This window comes from Globicephala melas, chromosome 6 (genome assembly GCF_963455315.2).
Source record: "Globicephala melas chromosome 6, mGloMel1.2, whole genome shotgun sequence".
NCBI classification, from domain to species: Eukaryota; Metazoa; Chordata; class Mammalia; order Artiodactyla; family Delphinidae; genus Globicephala; species Globicephala melas.
The window spans coordinates 20,116,907-20,134,023 of NC_083319.1; the positions used below are offsets into that span (position 1 = coordinate 20,116,907).

The window sequence follows — 17,117 nt, forward strand, 5'->3', positions numbered from 1 at the left end:
TCCTCAGAGGCTATAGAGTCGGGGCCCGCGTGGACGTGAGCTGGGGAGATTCCTAAGGAAAGCAGCCAGTGCCCTGGTATTCAGCAGACACTCGATAAATGCTCCTGTTTCCCTAAGATCCTCTTTACCCAGCTTGTTGATGAGATTATTGAGTTCCCAAATACGGGCTCAGGCGGGGAGGGAACAGAGAGGAAGGTCCAGAGGCCTGTGGGAGCAAAGGCAGCCACAGACACACATAAACAGATGAGCGTGGTGTGTTCCGGAAAGCTCTACAAAACTGGTGCCTGGCGGGATCTGGCCCACGGGCCGTAGCTTGTAGGCACTTGATCGGAAATAGGAAATGAGCCCGTTTCTCACTTTCTGAAAGCCCTTCAGTAGCTCCCCACGGTCTCAGAACAGAGTCCCTCTCCTGACCTTGGCCCCTGAGTGCCGTATAACTGCTCCCCGGTGCCCCCCGCAGCCTGTCTCGCCCCATTCCTGCCTCACACTCAGCGCTTTGACTGTGCTGTTAAACTCGCCAAGTCAGCATATGTCCTGGACTTTGCACATGCTGTTCCCTGTGTCAGGAAGGCGTTTGCCTTGACTTGTCCCTTTATCCAACTCCGGGGCACCTCCTCCAGGAGGCATTCTGTGACTTTTCCAGACTGGCACCTGGCAGACGGGGTGGCCGGGTGGGAGGTAAACAAAGAAAGCATACTCACTCGCTCTCCATCGGACCCTGGCAGGCCGAAGAGCCCTGGGAGTCCAATGTAGCCCTAGGAAAGAGCAGAGGGGAGGTCAGAGGGGCCGAGTGGTGGGATATGGCGGGCCCGGCCCGGCCCAGCCCCCCTCGTTGCCCTCTGGCACCCGGCTCCTCTTCCTCGCTGGAGGCATTGGCGGCTCCGGCAGCTCCTCGATGACATAGGCCTTGAGGCAAGTGTATATGCCCATGGACTGCATGGTGCTGGCTTCCACGATGTAGTCCAAAGGCACATACCCTCACGCCAGGGAAGGGCGCGGGCGCTCGCAGGGGGAGGCCCGCCCCGCGCCGGGGGCTCTGGGACCTGCGGGAAGGAAGCTCTCTGCCGGGTTAGATGCTAGGGTGGCGCCAAGCCCTACCCACCCCCAGGGACGCTGGCGGGCGCTCTCGGCTTCTGCAGTGCCTCCTTCTAGGCCTCGAAGGCCCCCCATGGACGCGGGGCTCGAATCCACCCTTGGGCCCCTGAGTGCGTCCGGTGGTGACAGCAGCTGTCACCCAGGCGTGCTGGCATCCCGCAAGCATGTGTGCCACTGTATTCAACCCTTCTGAGGACCCTGCTGACTGCCCACCCTCCCCCCACTAAGCAAGGGAAACTACGGCTCTGGAGAGAAAGCGGCACAACTAGTGAGGGGTGGAGTCCAGCTTTTCCGCCTCCAGCCCTTATCCACCCGGTGCCCTCCGCCAGGCAGGCCCTTCTCAGCCCCACGACTGCACAGCCAACGCTTTCAAGCCCAGCTCTGAGGCTCTCTCCTCTGGCCAGCATCCCTGACGCCCCAAACCAGAAGTCACCTCCTCCCTCCACCCCAGCGCCATATTCGCACCTCAGTTAACAGATGTACCACTTCCTGTTCTGTATCTTCATTAGTGGTGTCCACATTTCATGGCCTCATTAGCCTGGGAGCTTCTCAAGAGCAGGGGCCTAGCCCAGGGTGCCTATCCCTAACCGTACTCTCTAGATGTTTGTGAAATGACTTACTCAGAGCTATAACAAAAGCTAACATTGAGTGAGCACAAACTATGTGCCAGGCCCACTTCTCAGTGCTCTGCAAGCATTAGTGCATTTACTGCGCCCTCATCACACCCTCAGGAGGTAGGAACTATTAGCCTCCTGTAGAGGTGAGACCATTTAGGCCCAGAGAGGTGAAGTGATGTGCCCAGGGTCACACAGCTGGAATGTAGCAGAATGTGGTATTTGAATCCAAGCGATCTGACTCCCAGTCCGGCTCCTAACCACTTTGCTACATTATCTCCCGCAAACAAGCAACCATCGCAGGCTCACAACCATTTCTCCTTCTCTAGAAGTTCAAGAGGTCATAGGGCCTCCTTCTCAGCATCATCTTAACAAGTGACATTTACCGATCCTTCCGAGAAGGGTTTATATCCCAGATTTGCAGGTGACAGACTTGGAGAGGTCCAGTGATGTGCCCAAGCTCCCATGACGGGTTAATGGCAGAGCAGGTCTCAAAGGCAGTCACCCTGCCCCCAAGTCTGTGCTCTGCCTGCTTCATAAACATGAGGCCGGTGGTGGCAGAGTTGGGAGGGCAGTCTGAGTGGCCCCGGCTCACCCAGGCTGCTCAGGACCCTGTGACCCTGGAGACGGGTGTGCTGGGGCCAGACCAGCAATCTCCCCACATGTGGCCTCAGGATGCCACAGCATGGCATATTGCAAGCCCCAGATGTCATTAGCCTGTCTCGCTCCTCCTGTCCTCCTGGCAGATCAGAGACCTGGGGCTGAACTGGGAAGACCTTCTCCCTGGGCTCAGAGCTTGTGGGAACAGCTGGAAAGGAGGCAGGCCCAGCATCCTAGGACAGGAGCCTCCTCGGGTGCTGCCTTTCACCACCCCTACCCCACCCCGCCCCATCATCATCATCATCATCATCATCAACATCAACATCATCAACATCAACGTCACCATCATGATGTCCTGGGGAACTTCCCCACCTCCCAGTCGGTCTCCTAACAGCCGCCCATCAGTTCCAGGGATTCGGGCGGAGACTGCAGCCATAAATAGCTTTGGCTCAGGCGCGGAGGACGCGTCACACTTGACCTGGCCTGACGCAGGACTGTGTGACCCACTTGCTGAGCGTTCTTTGAGAGGCAGAGAGCCCAGCCCTCAAAATACCTGGGTCCTCATCCCATCCCCACCTTAGGCGTGCTGTGGGAACTGGGGCTGTCGGATCCCCACCATGAACCCAGTTTCCTTGTATATAGAAGAGAGAATTCCAGCAGATCATTTCTTAGTCTTCCAAACTCCATTTACCCCCATTCATTTCGCCCAAACCTTCTCTGCTGCCCCACAGCCCACCCAGGAGGCCCCATCGGGTGGCCCCTCCTCAGCACTATTTGCTTCCAAATTCCTGGTATCCCCATAACCATGCCAGAGGTAGGAATGGACATCACTCCCATTGAAAAGATGGGCAAACTGAGGCTGCTAGCTACTCAGGGTTTGTTCCAGGGGCCTTGATGGAGGGGGAGAGCAGATGTTCCTTCAGCCTCCAGGCCCAGGCAACGTTCACCCATCGGGCAGCACTGCCCTCCCAAAAGGGTGGTCCACCCCGTCCTCAGGTGAGAGCAGGAGAGAGGGAGGATTCCAGTGACGGACAAACTGGCCCAGGCTTTAGTTCCCTAGCGCTTGGGATGTGCTGGGGGACACGGCAAGCAAATGCCTGATTATAGCAGCTAGACCATGGCTGAGCCCCCAGCAGACCTTTGCTGCCCAATTACTTGGCCATGGGGACCAAGCTGGCTTAAGGGTTCCCTACCACATGGCCATCCTGCTGCCCCTCTGCGGTCCAGGGAGTGCTCAGGTGGGAGGCCTCGACCCCAACGCCCCCAGCAGACCCTGGGTGGAGGCTTTGCAACCCTGATCTCCCACCAGGCCCACTGGAGGGACAGCTAATGCCCACCGGGCTCCAGCCGGGTAGCGCTTGCCAAGTCCCACTTACCCGGCTGCCTTTGGGGCCAGGGTTTCCTACAGGTCCAGGTAACCCCTGAAACACAAAAGACAGAGGGGCAAGGACATATGGAGACGTGCTACCTGCTGCCAACAACCCAGGGTAAGTCCTGTCTCCTTTGGCCCTCAGCTGCCCCTTCTGTAGAATGGGAGTGGGGTTACATTCGTGGTCTTCAAACTGAGCCCCCAGCTACCCTGGGGTCCCAGGGAGGTGGCTCAGGGGGAGCCTCTGGAGCCCCACCCCCAGAGCCCCGGAACTCCTCTTTCTTCTGTTTCTTCCTGGCATCCTTGCCCTGTTGCCTTCAGAGAAGGTTCCTCGGTACAGCCCCCTTGAACAGCCCTTTCTTCAGGGCCCACCCAGCAGGTGTAGCTGCTTGGCCCCCAGCCTGCCACCTCCCTCTGCCTGGGGGCACCCGTGGCCAGCTCCACACCACCACGGCCACAGAGCTTCCAGAAGCCATATACTGCACCTGCCTGCCAGGGTAACCTTTGGCCCCTGGGCTGCCCTCGGGTCCCGGCTGCCCCTGCAAAGGAACAAGAGAAACGTAAGGAAAGGAGAGACCCTGCCCAGCTCCAGATCTGGGGGGTGGGGGGGGACCAGGGCTTACAATGGACAAAGAGAAGGGCAGGAATGTGAGATGAAATGGGAGGAAGGGGAGGCCATCGGCCTGCTGGGCCCCCAAGCCCACCCCTCTGAGAAACCGGTCAGACCAGCTTGGAGGGACAAAACCTTCTGTGCTCAAAGCCCAGGAATAAGGCCCAGAGGAGGCCTGGCTGGCTGGCTCTCCCATGCTGGCAGCGGCTGCTGCTTGACTTGGGCCGGGGCAGCCAAAATTCCTGCAAACCCCGTGGCGGCGTGTATAATATCCCCTAACATCGCCCGGAACAGGCCAGCTATTCATGGCTCTAACTGGAGTCGAGTGGCTCATGCCAACACCGGGCCGGCATGGACTCCAGCCCTTTCAGGCGGCAGATGTGGCTGGCTGAGAGGTGGGGTAGAGTGGGGGCCCCAGCAGGATGGGAGGCAGAACCTCCTGGCTCTGGAGCTCACTCATGGAGCTGGGCCCAGGGAGGAGGCCAGGGACAGGCAGGGGCTGGAGTGAGGGAGGGCAAGCAGGGTGGGGCAGAGGCTGCAGCCCTCACCTGTTCTCCGGGGTGCCCCGCCGGTCCAGGATAGCCCTTGTGTCCCTGTTGCGGGGGGAAGAGACTGAATCAGGCTGGGAAGACACATCTGGGCCCATGGATCGCAGAGGCCCAGCCTCCCCGCCTGCCTTTTCAGCACTGCATGCACCGTGGCGGGGACGTGTTCAATAAATACTCCCAGAACGGATATATGCACATCGGGGTTCCTGTGGTTCCCTCTCCGCCACCAATGGTTCTTAGACCAGAAGACGTTGGGGGTTGATCACTCCTTGGGCAGGGTTTGGGAGCTAAATTAGGATACGGCAACTGCGAGAGGGTGATGCTGTATCAAACCATTCTTTCCAAATCCAGAGCGAAGGTGGGAACGTCTGAAGCAGGGGTGGAGGGATGTCTTAGTGGATGGGTAGACTGATCAGGACCTTAAGGTCTGGGTTATGCTCAACCACCACGATGCTGGGACCTTCTGTCGGGACCTTCTCATTAACCCCCTAACGGAAATGATCTCCCACACATTGACCAAATGTATGAACGAAAATAGCTGCCTTCCTTCTTCCCACTGGTCCCAGCAAGTATTCCAGGGGCAAAGAGGCCACTCAATGGTTGAGAAAGACTCTGGCAACATTCCAGTACCGACCGTGACCCTCTGTCACCCTGGTCCAATTCCCATGGTCCCCAAAGCCAGGTCTCCAGATCAAGAGAGTCAGAACGAGTGTGTGCCTTCAGGTGGTGCTGGGGTGACCACCTGAGCCATTTCATAGGCGTTAGGAGCTCTCTGAAGGGAAACCCTGGACTTCAAGCTTCCATCAGCTTAGGGCTGTTATGAAATAAGATGGAGCAGGGGCTTCCATTTCAGACAGGGTGGAGGAGACGGGGTGATCTCCATTAGACCCCCTCTCAAGGGGAGCCCTACACTTGACCTAGACACGGTCTCTGACTTACTGTGCAACTCTGGATGGGTTACTGTCCTTCTCTGGACCTCAGATGAGGGAGTTAGAACTCCAAGTCCCCTTCAGCTCTGGTGTTCTGGAACTCAAGAGTTCTAGGGCTCCCCCAGGAGTTGATAAATGAGACTCTAGACTACACACACACACACACACACACACACACACACACACACACACACGCGATGCCTGTGGACCCCCTCTACGCACTGCTGTTTACATGGGATTACACCAGGGACTTCCCTGGTGGTTAAGCGGTTAAGAATCCGCCTGCCAATACAGGGGACTCGGGTTCGATCCCTGGTCTGGGAAGATCCCACATGCCGCAGAGCAGCTAAGCCCGTGAGCCACAACTACTGAAGCCTGCATGCCTAGAGCCGGTGCTCCGCAACAAGAGAAGCCACCACGATGAGAAGCCTGCGCATCACAATGAAGAGTAGCCCCCGCTCACCCCAACTACAGAAAGCCCGCACGCAGCAATGAAGACCCAATGCAGCCAAAAATAAATAAACAAATAAATAAATAACATGGGATTACACCTTTATGAAGTCCTCTAGCCCTTACAACAGCCAGATGAGGTGTGGGGAAAGGGGGTTAAGGGTTATCATCTCCATTTTACAGAGGAGAAAACTGAGTCTCGGAGAATGGAAGCCACTTGCTCCAAATCCCATTGCTAAGGAGCAGCAGGCTTACGCCCACCATTGGGTCCTTCTGACACCTGAGGCCACATGGAGAGCCTTGCAGTCCCCCGCCCCCAGGCATGTACAGTTCATGCATGTCCACAGATACCCACAGGCACACACACTCGGCACCCCCGCAAACCCCCAGAAAGCAGCGCTCTTAATCATAAACAGCAGCGCTGGTCTGATCCAAGAGGTTTGGGGAATTTACAAGCATTCTTTCTGCACCTATTCACGCCTCGAGACAGCCCAGCATTATGATTGCATCTCAAACCTGGGGCCCATGAGATTGACGCATTACGGCTGGCTGAGATTCTTCTAACACACACCCAGGGGCGTGTGTTCTTTTCCCCAATGGGCAAATGGAGGCACAGGCCACAGCCAGCAGCCAGCATGCAGAGTGGTTAAGATCTCTTGTTTCAAATTAATCTGGATCCCTATCCTGCTTCACTACTGGCTGGCTGGATACCTGGGGCCACTGATGTCACCTCTTTGAGCTTTGGTTTCTTCTTGTAAAATGGGGCTCTAAGGGTCGGTGTACAGATTACATGGTATAATGTGTGAAGCACTTAGCACCGTATCTGGCAATGAATTCAAGGCCCCGTAAAGGCTAGCTGCTGTTGGTACCATGATCTTTATATTTCATTCATTCATTCAACAAACATTTACTGAAATTTTATGCTCCAGCACCATTCTGGGCATTGGATGAACAAGAAGACAACATCCTTTGCCTTAACAGAATTTACAGTCTAATTGAGTAGATATAAAGACAAATAAATATAAAAGGGTAATGTCGCAGAGGTTTGCTTACATGGGTGTAGAGTTTCAGTTTTGCAAGATGAAAAAGTTCTGGAGATGGATTGCACAACAATGTGAATATCCTTAACACTAATGAACTGCACACACGAACACGGTTCAGATAGTACATTGTATGTGATGTATTTTTTTACCATCACTGAAAATAAAATTTTAAAAAGAGATAATGTGTGGCAACGACTAGCTCTACAAAGAAAAGTGAGCAGAGTTGGAGGACAGAGGATGACAGTGTTGGGGAGGGTGGTGACTGCAGGCGGTCAGGCAGGGGAGGCTACTCTGTGTGAGGAAGCTGGACACAGGGCGGACTCTCCGGGGAAAAGCATTCCAGGCAGAGGGAACAGCAGGTGCAGAAGCCCTGAGGCAAGAATGCTCTCAAGGAATAATGAGACCCGTGTGACGAGAGCAGAACGAGTGAGCGGTAAGGGGCAGAGGGGCGGTGTGGTCAGAGAAGAAGCAGGAAGCCAGAGCATGCCAGGCAGTAAGATGATAGGAAAGCACAGGAGGGTTTTGAGCAGGGATGTGTCATGGACAGGACACATATAATGGCCATCACCATCCTTTCTCCACTTGAAGCCTGCAGATGAGGAAGAACAAGCAAAGTCTTTTCCCATGAAGAGCTGGGCGGAGCCTTGAGCTCTAGGCTGTGTGACTCAGCCCAGGTGACTGCCCTCTCTGAGCCTCTCTCTGCCATCCTCTGCCTGCCTCAGTGCCATAATGGAGCCAATGCAATAATGGAGCAAGGATCCCAAGAGAAGCGTGAAAGGGGTCCGGGGAGCCCTTGAGCATCACCTGCTCCTTTGGCTTCCTGTGCAGCCACAAAGAAGCCTGCTAGAAACCAGCGCTTTAGCCAGTGAAATCCCAGAAGGAGATTTCAAGTAAATCTTTTACTCAGGATATAGCTAAAAGGAAACAAATGACCTTCGGGGACATGGACAGTGACCTGCCCTATGCCTGGCCCGGCACTAAAGCCTTAAATACATCAACTCGTCAGCAACTTGCAATCACCCGAGAGGTAGGAATTGCCATGCCCATTTGCCAGATGAGGAAACTGAGGCTCAGAGAGGTGGAGACTCCCCTGAGGCCACACAGCTTCCCAGAGGAAGCCGGCTGTGAATCCTCGTGTCCTCAACCACCAACTCATGGATGAGACACACTGCTGAGGCCCAAGGCCCCCCTAGAAGAGCCACAGGGCCACCTAGGCGAGGACCACCTTACAGACCACACGCCACCAGGTCTCAGCTTATGGATGACAGCAGCATCGTGAACTCCGGAGTAACTACCTGACTTGGAAGGAACCTAAGCTGTCAATTTGACGACCTCCTTTCTCATTGGATAGAATGAGAAACTGCGGCTCAGAGAAGGGAAGGGACTTACCCAAGGCTATTTAGCGAGTTATGGCCAAGCCCAGACCGTCCCGCACGACTCCAGACCCATTGGGCTGTGCTTTGTCTAGAAGGCCACGATTCCTAGGTCCTTCCCAAACCATGAACCCTGAAGGGCCTTGAACACTGCCTTGAACCCCTGTTCCTCTTAGCAGACTGGGAGCCGCTGAGACTGAGCACAGCCAAGGCATGGGGCGGCGGGGGGAGGTTCATATGTTCCCTGGAGGCACCTTAACAGTGTTTATCAAGCTGGGGCTAGCCAAATAGCTTCAAATGACAGGACTTGGAAGAATCTAAACCATCACCTTCTACAGGGCCCTGGGTAATTACGGGGCAGACACTGACCACAAGGTAGACAGACCCACGGGCAGTGATATCCCCGTGGGTGATAAGTGCCTGACTGGGACTAGGGGAGAGCAGATGCTTCAGGGGAGCTCCAGGGACCACGCAATCGGCAAGGGGCCTCTGGCTGCCGGGCAGGCGGGTCCCCACAGCACCCATGTTTATAATAGAACTCGGGCTGTATTTTGGTTTGAGAGCCAGATTAATCACTGCTTACAACGCACAAGGCGAAACCAGACATCACCTCACTGTTGCTGCAGACAGTCTCCCCATCGGCTGAGATGCTATTTGGGCCTTGGGCAGGGAGAGGAGGGGGGTCCCGTCCTTGCCTGGGGGTCCTGAGGACCAACGTACACCTAGACCTCAGCTGATCCCCCCTGCAAGCTGCTCTTGCAGGCTCCACCTCGGCCTGCACGAGGTCCCGGCTTCTCTCGCAGCAGAATGGAGCTCACCAGACTCACTCAGCACTCCGTGAGGCTTCCCACTGGACTTCTCTACCACCCTGGCAGCCCCTAGGCCACACTAGGGGCAGGACCGAGAGCCCCATTCAACAGAAAGGGTCAGGAGGAAGAAACACACGCCAAGAAACAGAGTGAGGCACGACAGCATACTCGCCAAGTCCCTGCTCCTCTCTGGACCTCAGTTTCCCCAGCTGGCCGCTCAAAGCATCCTGTTGGCTCAAAAATTATAGGATTCTGAAATGTGATGTGTGGCTTATCCAGAAGCACGGTCCTTCACAGTATAGCTAGGCATCTGACGCCAAACTCTACTTAGTGGGTACCTGAGGCAGGTCAGGGCAGGAAGGTACAGTTTCGGTAGGGCTCATTCATTCATCTGGTTATTCATGCATTCAAAGGTTTGCTGAGCCCCCACCAATGAGCCAGACCCTATATGAGCACTGAGAATACACTGATAAACAAAGCAAACTCACTCCCTACCTTCTAGAACGGGATGTGGGCATTAAACACATATGAAGTGGAACAAAGAAGTACTGAGTGCTAGGAGAGAGCAGACAGCCAAGCAGGGGAGGCGGCACGGTGAGCTGAGGCTTGAAGGAGAAGCCACGTTGGAGAGCAGAGGGGCAGAGGAGCTCAGAAATGGAGAGGGTATGGACCCCAGAAACCCAGAGCAGCTCAGCAGAGGAGCCCAGAGAAGGTTCTCAGTAGGGGCGCTACATCCAGGTAGAACTGGCAGTTCTGCAGAAAGGCAGGAGATCATTTCAGGCAGCGTCAATCACACTCCCTGCAAAAATTCCCAGATGACCCCCTCTGCCCTCCCATTTTAGCACAGATCTCACAGACAGTGGCCAACTCAGATGGCATGTGGAGGGCTCGTGGGCAGGGTGAGGGTTGCAGGAGGGAGCCAGGAGGAAGTTTCAACTTGAGTACCAACTTCATTCCATTAGTCATGTCTAATGTGTTATGTGTTAAGAAAGATTCTGAGACTGAATTAGGCTTGGCAAGAAAGAGCGATTAGTGATGTCTGAGGAGGCAGAGGAAGCAGGGAGGTGAGGGACGACGGAGCAGATGTCTGTGGCCAGCACTGTGCTAAGCCCCGCATGAGGAAATAAAGAAGAGGTCCTCCTCTGTGCACTTGCTCTCGTCTGACAAATGTGCCAAGGACACCAGTGAGTTGCCTGCTGGCCAGAAAGTGCAGAGTCCTAAAGAGGCTGAGAAAATGGGCTGGTGTGAGGAGGGAGGTATGAATTCTGCCTGGAGGTGCTGGGGAGATGCTCTTGGAGAAGATGGCCTTCGAGAATGGAATCAAGGGACAGATCCATGAAGATGACTGGTCTGAGCATGCCAGGAGAGGGCCCAGCGGAAGCAAATGCAGGGAGGCAGAAGGCCCAGGGCACACAGGATTGGATGGAGTGAGGGTTTCTATACAGCAGAGTTTCTTGGCCTCGGCACCGCTGACACCTTGGGCTGGATAAGGTTCTGCTCTGGGTGGAGCATCTGTCCCATGCATTGTAAGGTCTTTAACAACATCTCTAGCTTTTACCCATTAGAAGCTAGTAGCGCCCCCTCTCATTTGTGATGACCAAAAATGTGTCCAGACATTGTTAACTGTTCCCTGGGGGGCAGCTGAGAAGCGCTGCTCTATAGGAGAGAAGGCAGGAGGGTTAGATTAGGGGCAGCATGGGATTCTGCCCTCACAAGGTACAAATAGGGTTCTGGTAGCCTTCTGGTTAGTGGAGGGTGGTTAACTGGTAACTAAGCAAGATGAGTGATGGGACCAGGTGGGCAAGACCTTCTGCAGCACTGCTTCTTCATGTTCACCGTGATCACACATTCATTCATTCATTCAACAAATACGTATGCATCTACCTGTGCCAGCCCTGTGCTGGGTGCTGAGGACAGAGCATCTTATTTAACCCTCCCAACCACTGCATGAAGCAACTGAGGCCACTTGCCCAAGCTCACACAGCAGGAGAGGGACACAGCTGGGATTCCATCCAGGCGTGTCTGACCCGGTCTGTGCACCTGCTCCCCCACCTGGAATCAGCTCAGCAAAGTCCCTTAGCAAGCATCGCAGGCAGATGCAGAGAAAGAAGCCTTCTCAGGCGGGGAGGCTCTTTTCCACTTGATGGGCCCACTTTATTTAAGAAGCTGTTTCAATCAGTGTTGGGGAAAGGGAAAGGGACTAAGGGTCAGGAGACCTGAGTTCAAATCCCAGCTCTGCCATTTAGTGACCCCGACAGCTATTTCTGTTAATCCAGTGGCTCTCAGCCGTGGCTGCACGTGAGAATCTACTGCCTGGGTCCCACTCAGACCAACTGAACCAGAACCCCTGTGGGGAGGTGGGCAAGCTCCCCCGCTGATTCTCACGCACAGCGGGGCTGTGAACTGGGGCTGTAGACTTCACTCTCCATGAGCCCCCAGTGATCTCACTGGCGTTTAACACCAGTGTCAGCACACGGCCAGGTACCTGGGTATATCTTTGTGAAATGACTGGAAGAGTGAATGAATGAATGAGACCTATTTGGGCCTCAGTTTTCTCAGCTGTAAGATGGGCATAATACTGCCTAACTCCCAGAGGTTACTGTTAGGAAACAATGTGATGAGGGACAGTAAACCTTCCTATCACGGTGGTCAGTATGGGAAACTCCCAACCCAAACTCCCTTTCTTCTGCCTACTTTTCTCCATGGCCCTTTTCATCTTCTAACACACCTCGTATTTTTACTGTTTTTATTGTCTGTCTCCCCACACAAGACTGCAAGCTCTGAGGAAACAGGGATTTTCGTCTATGTGTCAGCTCAGAGGTCTGCACAGTGCCTGACACACAATAGTCACTCAATCCGTTATGTTGAATAAATGAATGACTAGGGTTACTGGTGTCACTCTGAGGTGACACCAAAATTCAATGTGCTGATGAGCAAAGGGGACACAGACCTCGCCTCTCACCCACCAATGTTCCTTCTCGCTCAAGGCCCCCCCACATGAGATGAGGCAGAAAAACCACCCAACAGGATCAGGGCAAAGTGGCTACTGTTGTCACCAAAGACACAACAGTGACAATTCCAGGCCCGGCTGCCGCCTCATTGGTCCTCCTCCCTGACCCCCACCTCTAGTCAGGGGTCCCTGCCTTAGGACCTGAGCACCCCATGCTCTGCCCACCATCCTCTGTGAGCAGGTGACACTGGCCTGCCACACACCAAACTCCTCCATGTTTGCCTAGGCCGGGGCCAGAGGGCCTTGGTGGAAATGGCTTTGCCAGATAGCTTTCCTATCACGTGGAAGCTCTTCCTTAATTTAGAAAAGATGTCTCTCCCTGTTCAGGTGAGCTGGTTCCCCTGAGTTGGGGGATCTCGGCCTCCCTGGACATTTGCTGAGAGCAGGAAGGCCTGGAACCCCAGGCAGGAGCCGGTCCAGTCTGTTTTTGCATCTCCCGCCTCCTCTGCTGGACTGCTACCCCCGTACACAGCGAGACCACCACTGGCTGCTTTATGAGCCATGACTGGAAGGAGACTTTTCCACTCACACCTCCACACCTCATCCATCAGAAAATGCTGGAGCCCAGAGGGGAAGTGAGTGGGGAGAGGGAGTCCCTCTGCGTTCTCTGAGGCAGAAGAGACCACATTTCCCCAGCTCAGACAGCCACGGACTCCTGTCTGGGTCTCGCTTCTTCAGGTCTGCAGTGTGGCCTGCTCTGGCCACGGAGGGTGGAGGAGAAGCGGAAGGGAAGGGGGGGAGTGATGTTCCAAGTCCCCTTGTGCCACAGGGACCCTCAGAGCACAAGCAGGATGGAGCCAGGAGAAGCCACAGCTGCCCAGATGAGGACCAGATGGCCGAGAAAGACGGCAGCTGTGGCCACAGCTGGGAGTCAGGGTAGAAGCTTAAGACGTGGCCCTAGGCCAATGTATCTACGGAAAACCCATCAGCAATGGGGTATTTTCCTGCAAAAAGCAATTGACCCTGGCCCTGCACTGTCCTCCCCCGTTTCCTGAACACCTACTATGCGCAAGCCCTGTGCTAGGCTCTGTAGGGAGAGCGATGAACCAGATTCACACATCCTTGTTGGTGAAGCTGGTCTTGGGGCTGAAATAACGCAGCTAAGATAGCCTATGGGTCCTTGAGCAGAGTAGGGTCTCCTAGACCGAAGGTCAGGGTTCCAAGAGGGCTTCCTGGACACAACTAGAGTTGAGTCTGAAGGATGGAACACCCTGGTTGGGAAGCCAGAGAGGAATCTAGGGGCACTACAAGCCAGAGACCCACCACCTAGGAAAATGGCAGACCTTCCCCCAAAGGCAACTAGAGGTAACTCCCCCTGCCTGACTGAAGCAGTGATGGGGTGGGGGCAGATGACAACAGCTCAGAACGTACAGAGAACTCACTGCCTCTATAGAACACTGGCCTGCGGTATATCAGAGGGATGATATTAGACCCAGAGAGGTCAGGCTTGCCCCAGGTCACACAGCGAGGAAATGGTGGAGCCGCGGGTAGACTCCAGATTCAACCGACCCCAGAGCCCACTCTCTGAACGTCCATGCTCCAGGCCTTGCTCCTGGTTTACAGCCCCAGGGGGCTCATGGTCATTCCAGATGGGAGGAGGCTCAGGTTCAGAGAGGGGATGCGTCGGGCCCCCGCCATTCCGCCCATGGGAGGAGGAGCTGGGCCAGTGGGGGCTCCCGGCTCTGACAATATTCCCTCCACCAGCACGAGCACCCTTAGGATGGCCTCCCTGGAGCAGCTGGGCCCTGAGAGGAAGGGTCACTTCTTGTCACACCTCCTTAACCATGGTGGCGGGACCTCCTCCAAGCCAAGGTGCTTCCCACCCTCTGGCAAGCACGGACCCTCGGAAACCTCTCTCCCCTCCGGCCACCGGCCCCCTGCTGAGGGAGCTGGGGAGAGGCAGGTGGGCAGGCGGGCGGCACACAGCACTCCTGCATGAAGACCCCGCTTGCTAGGAAGCCCACCAGGCAAGGCAAAGCATCGACACCAAGGTATACCTTTCGTCCAAGAGGTCCTGGATTCCCAGAGAGCCCAGGCAAGCCCTCGTCGCCCTGAAAAACACAGACAAGGGGGTGAGGTGGGGGAACGGGAGCGGACACTCATTAAATTGCAAGTGTGGCCTCCCACGGCCACTTGTTTGCAAACAGCATTCATGGAGGCTTAGGGGCCTCAGAGGAGACTCAGGGCCTCTGAGCAGGCTGAGGGCAGCTGGGCGGGCCGGGTACCCAGCCCCTCCCCACTTAACTCAGTCACTCCATTTAATCTGTTTTATATGTTGGACTTTGGCAAAAGGTACCATTTGGGGAATGGGTTCCGCTGTTAAAACCATGTTTGAAAACCATCGCCCTGAAGGACATGCAGCCCTGAAGGACATGCAACCCGTTCCAATCAGGAATCCATCTCTGCATTCCTGACACCCTCCTTCCCACCCTTGCTGGGCATGGTGGCTACCCAGTAGGGGGCATTTCTGCCACCACCATGAGACCCAGAAGCAGACAACGTAGGAGAAGAGAGAAGCCCGGGCCCTGCATGTCGTCAGGCCCGGCTGCAGAACCTGCTCTGCATCGGATCAGCTGCGTGGCCTCCAGCAAGCTGCCCACAGCTGCAGCTTCTGCTTTCTCCTGGGCAAGCCAGGCCTAGCTGCCTGGCCTAGAAGCTTCCAGTGAGGATCCGATGGGGGTGCATGTGGATGTTTACACCCCGTAAGACTTTGCTGAGTGAAAAACCTTCCCATGAAGATGTGCGTGAATGAGCCACCTGTGCCTCAGAGGAATCAGCCGGAGCTGCCAGCTCTGAGGACCCGCGCACTGGAGGCTGGGCTGAGAAGCAGTGTTCTGCTGTCAGGAGGGCTCTTGGATTGCGTCCAGAAGGAAGCCAGACAGACTCGAGGATTCCTTCCAGCATATGGATGTCTGGGACATTGGATGAGCTTACTTGGAGTTTCGGGTTCCCCTGCTCCGGCCGGTCCTGCACTCCCTCCAGGCCCCTTGTTTCATTTACAGGGTGGACGCTTCAGGGATGGATGAAGTCCTTTGGCCTAAGCGTTCTCTCTTCCATGGGAGATCCTTCTGGTCTCAGCCCTTCAGAGTTAGGGAGCCCTGAGTCTCCAGTCCGTTGCCTTCCCACGTCCCGGAAGTTCAAGACCTGTCTGCTCGTACTAACAACCTCAGAGGGGCCTTCGAATGTCTGTTGGAAGCTTCCTGGGCATGTGCTACCAAGAAGCTTCTGGATGTCGAGGGTCACCTAACAGGCCCTACAGAAAATCCACTCAGGGCGTTAGGCAAAAGGACATTCACCAAAGGTATGTCCACAGGCAACATTTTTTGTCGGTTTTATTGGTTGCACACCGGAAGAAGGCAGAAGGGAATGGTTTTGGGTTTGGTGTAGGGAGAGCTGAAGGGCTTTGAGGAAAAAACAGACCCCATCCTTTTCTACTTCCCATCTCCAGCGTTTGTCACGCAGTGACCTCTGTCGGGAGGGTGCGCCCCAGAGCACGGTGATTTCCCTGCTGTCCACTCCCCCACTTCCCTGAGCACTGGGGTCCCTGGAAACCTACCTTTGCCCCGTCGTGAGCCTTTCCTGGTGAGAGCCCGGGGTCCCCTTTCTGTCCCTGAAACAAAAACAATTCTACTTTGGCCGCCATGTTGTCTAAAGAGGGTGTCTCCCCACCAACCCTGCTCAACTCCCTGTCCCCTGCTTAAATGCCCTCCCCGCCTACCCCACTCACATTCCTCCACAGGGTCCTCTCCAATCCCATCCCTTCCCTGCTCCAGCACCTCCCATAGCTCCCCACCATGCCTACTGACAAAGTCCAAACTCCTCCTTGGGTGTCCCAAGTCTTCCGTCATCTGGTCCCAGCCATTCTGTCCAGACTTTGCTCTCCTTCCACCAGCCCAACCCACAGACGGGGTCCCTCTGCCCCATCCCCAGACCACAGTCCTTCCTTCACCAGACCTTGCACATCCCTACCACCGGGTCCTTTCTCAAGCAGTCACTCTCAACTGGAAAACCACTTCTCAATCATCATTAGCCAAACCATAAGCATTCTCAAGATACAGCTTGACTGCGTCCCCCGCAACCAACCTGTAGGTCCCTGGGCCCAACGTACAGGTGACGTGTTCCCCCGGGGCTCTCAGAGACCTTCTGAGAGATGTGTCCCAGAGGCAAGCTTGATTCTTTCTGATTTTCCTGTCCCCTGATGCTCACCTCACCATCTCTAATTATCTAGGACCAGTGCATCAGCAGCCGTTTAATCTGTGTACAGGCCTTCACAGTTTGCAATAACCCTCACTTCACCAGGTTCCCAGAAGAGCCCGATGAAGTGAGCAACGGAAGTGTTATTACCCCGTGAACACATTCGGGGAAACTGAGGCCGGGAGAAGGAAAGGGACTGCCCAGGGCCCCAAGCTGAGGCAACGGCAGAGCTAAGACGAGAGCTAAGACCCTGAATTTGTGACTCCCAGCTCTGCGTTCCAGGACGTCCCGGGACCCGACAAGTTAGAATAGGCAGTGAGTAGGGAAGACACCGACAAGCAGGCTGTCCCCAGTCAGAGATAAGCATTCTTTGTGCCAAGCCTATGGGAGGCGTCCCCGTCACAAGGATCCTGGCTCCTAAGAGCACATGCTCAGGAAAGGGCCCAACAACCACATCTCATACAGGGCTGAAG

The 17,117-nt window shown here is 55.3% G+C and overlaps 1 protein-coding gene across 5 annotated transcripts in view; it reads right to left on the bottom strand.

Moving 5' to 3' along the window:
* Positions 1 to 17,117, bottom strand: part of COL27A1 (collagen type XXVII alpha 1 chain) — a 144,592-nt gene that overhangs the window by 92,102 nt on the left and 35,373 nt on the right. For all 5 annotated transcript variants that reach the window (XR_009564262.1, XM_060300574.1, XM_030858908.2 and 2 more), the window contains exons 6-11: positions 16,007 to 16,060; positions 14,448 to 14,501; positions 4,837 to 4,881; positions 4,164 to 4,217; positions 3,686 to 3,730; positions 702 to 755 (exon numbers count right to left, since the gene is read on the bottom strand). Coding sequence is in view for 4 of the 5 variants with exons in the window: in XM_060300574.1 (XP_060156557.1) it covers positions 702 to 755; positions 3,686 to 3,730; positions 4,164 to 4,217; positions 4,837 to 4,881; positions 14,448 to 14,501; positions 16,007 to 16,060 (306 nt within the window). In the remaining variant the exon portion in view is untranslated. The remainder of the gene's footprint in view (positions 1 to 701; positions 756 to 3,685; positions 3,731 to 4,163; positions 4,218 to 4,836; positions 4,882 to 14,447; positions 14,502 to 16,006; positions 16,061 to 17,117) is intronic.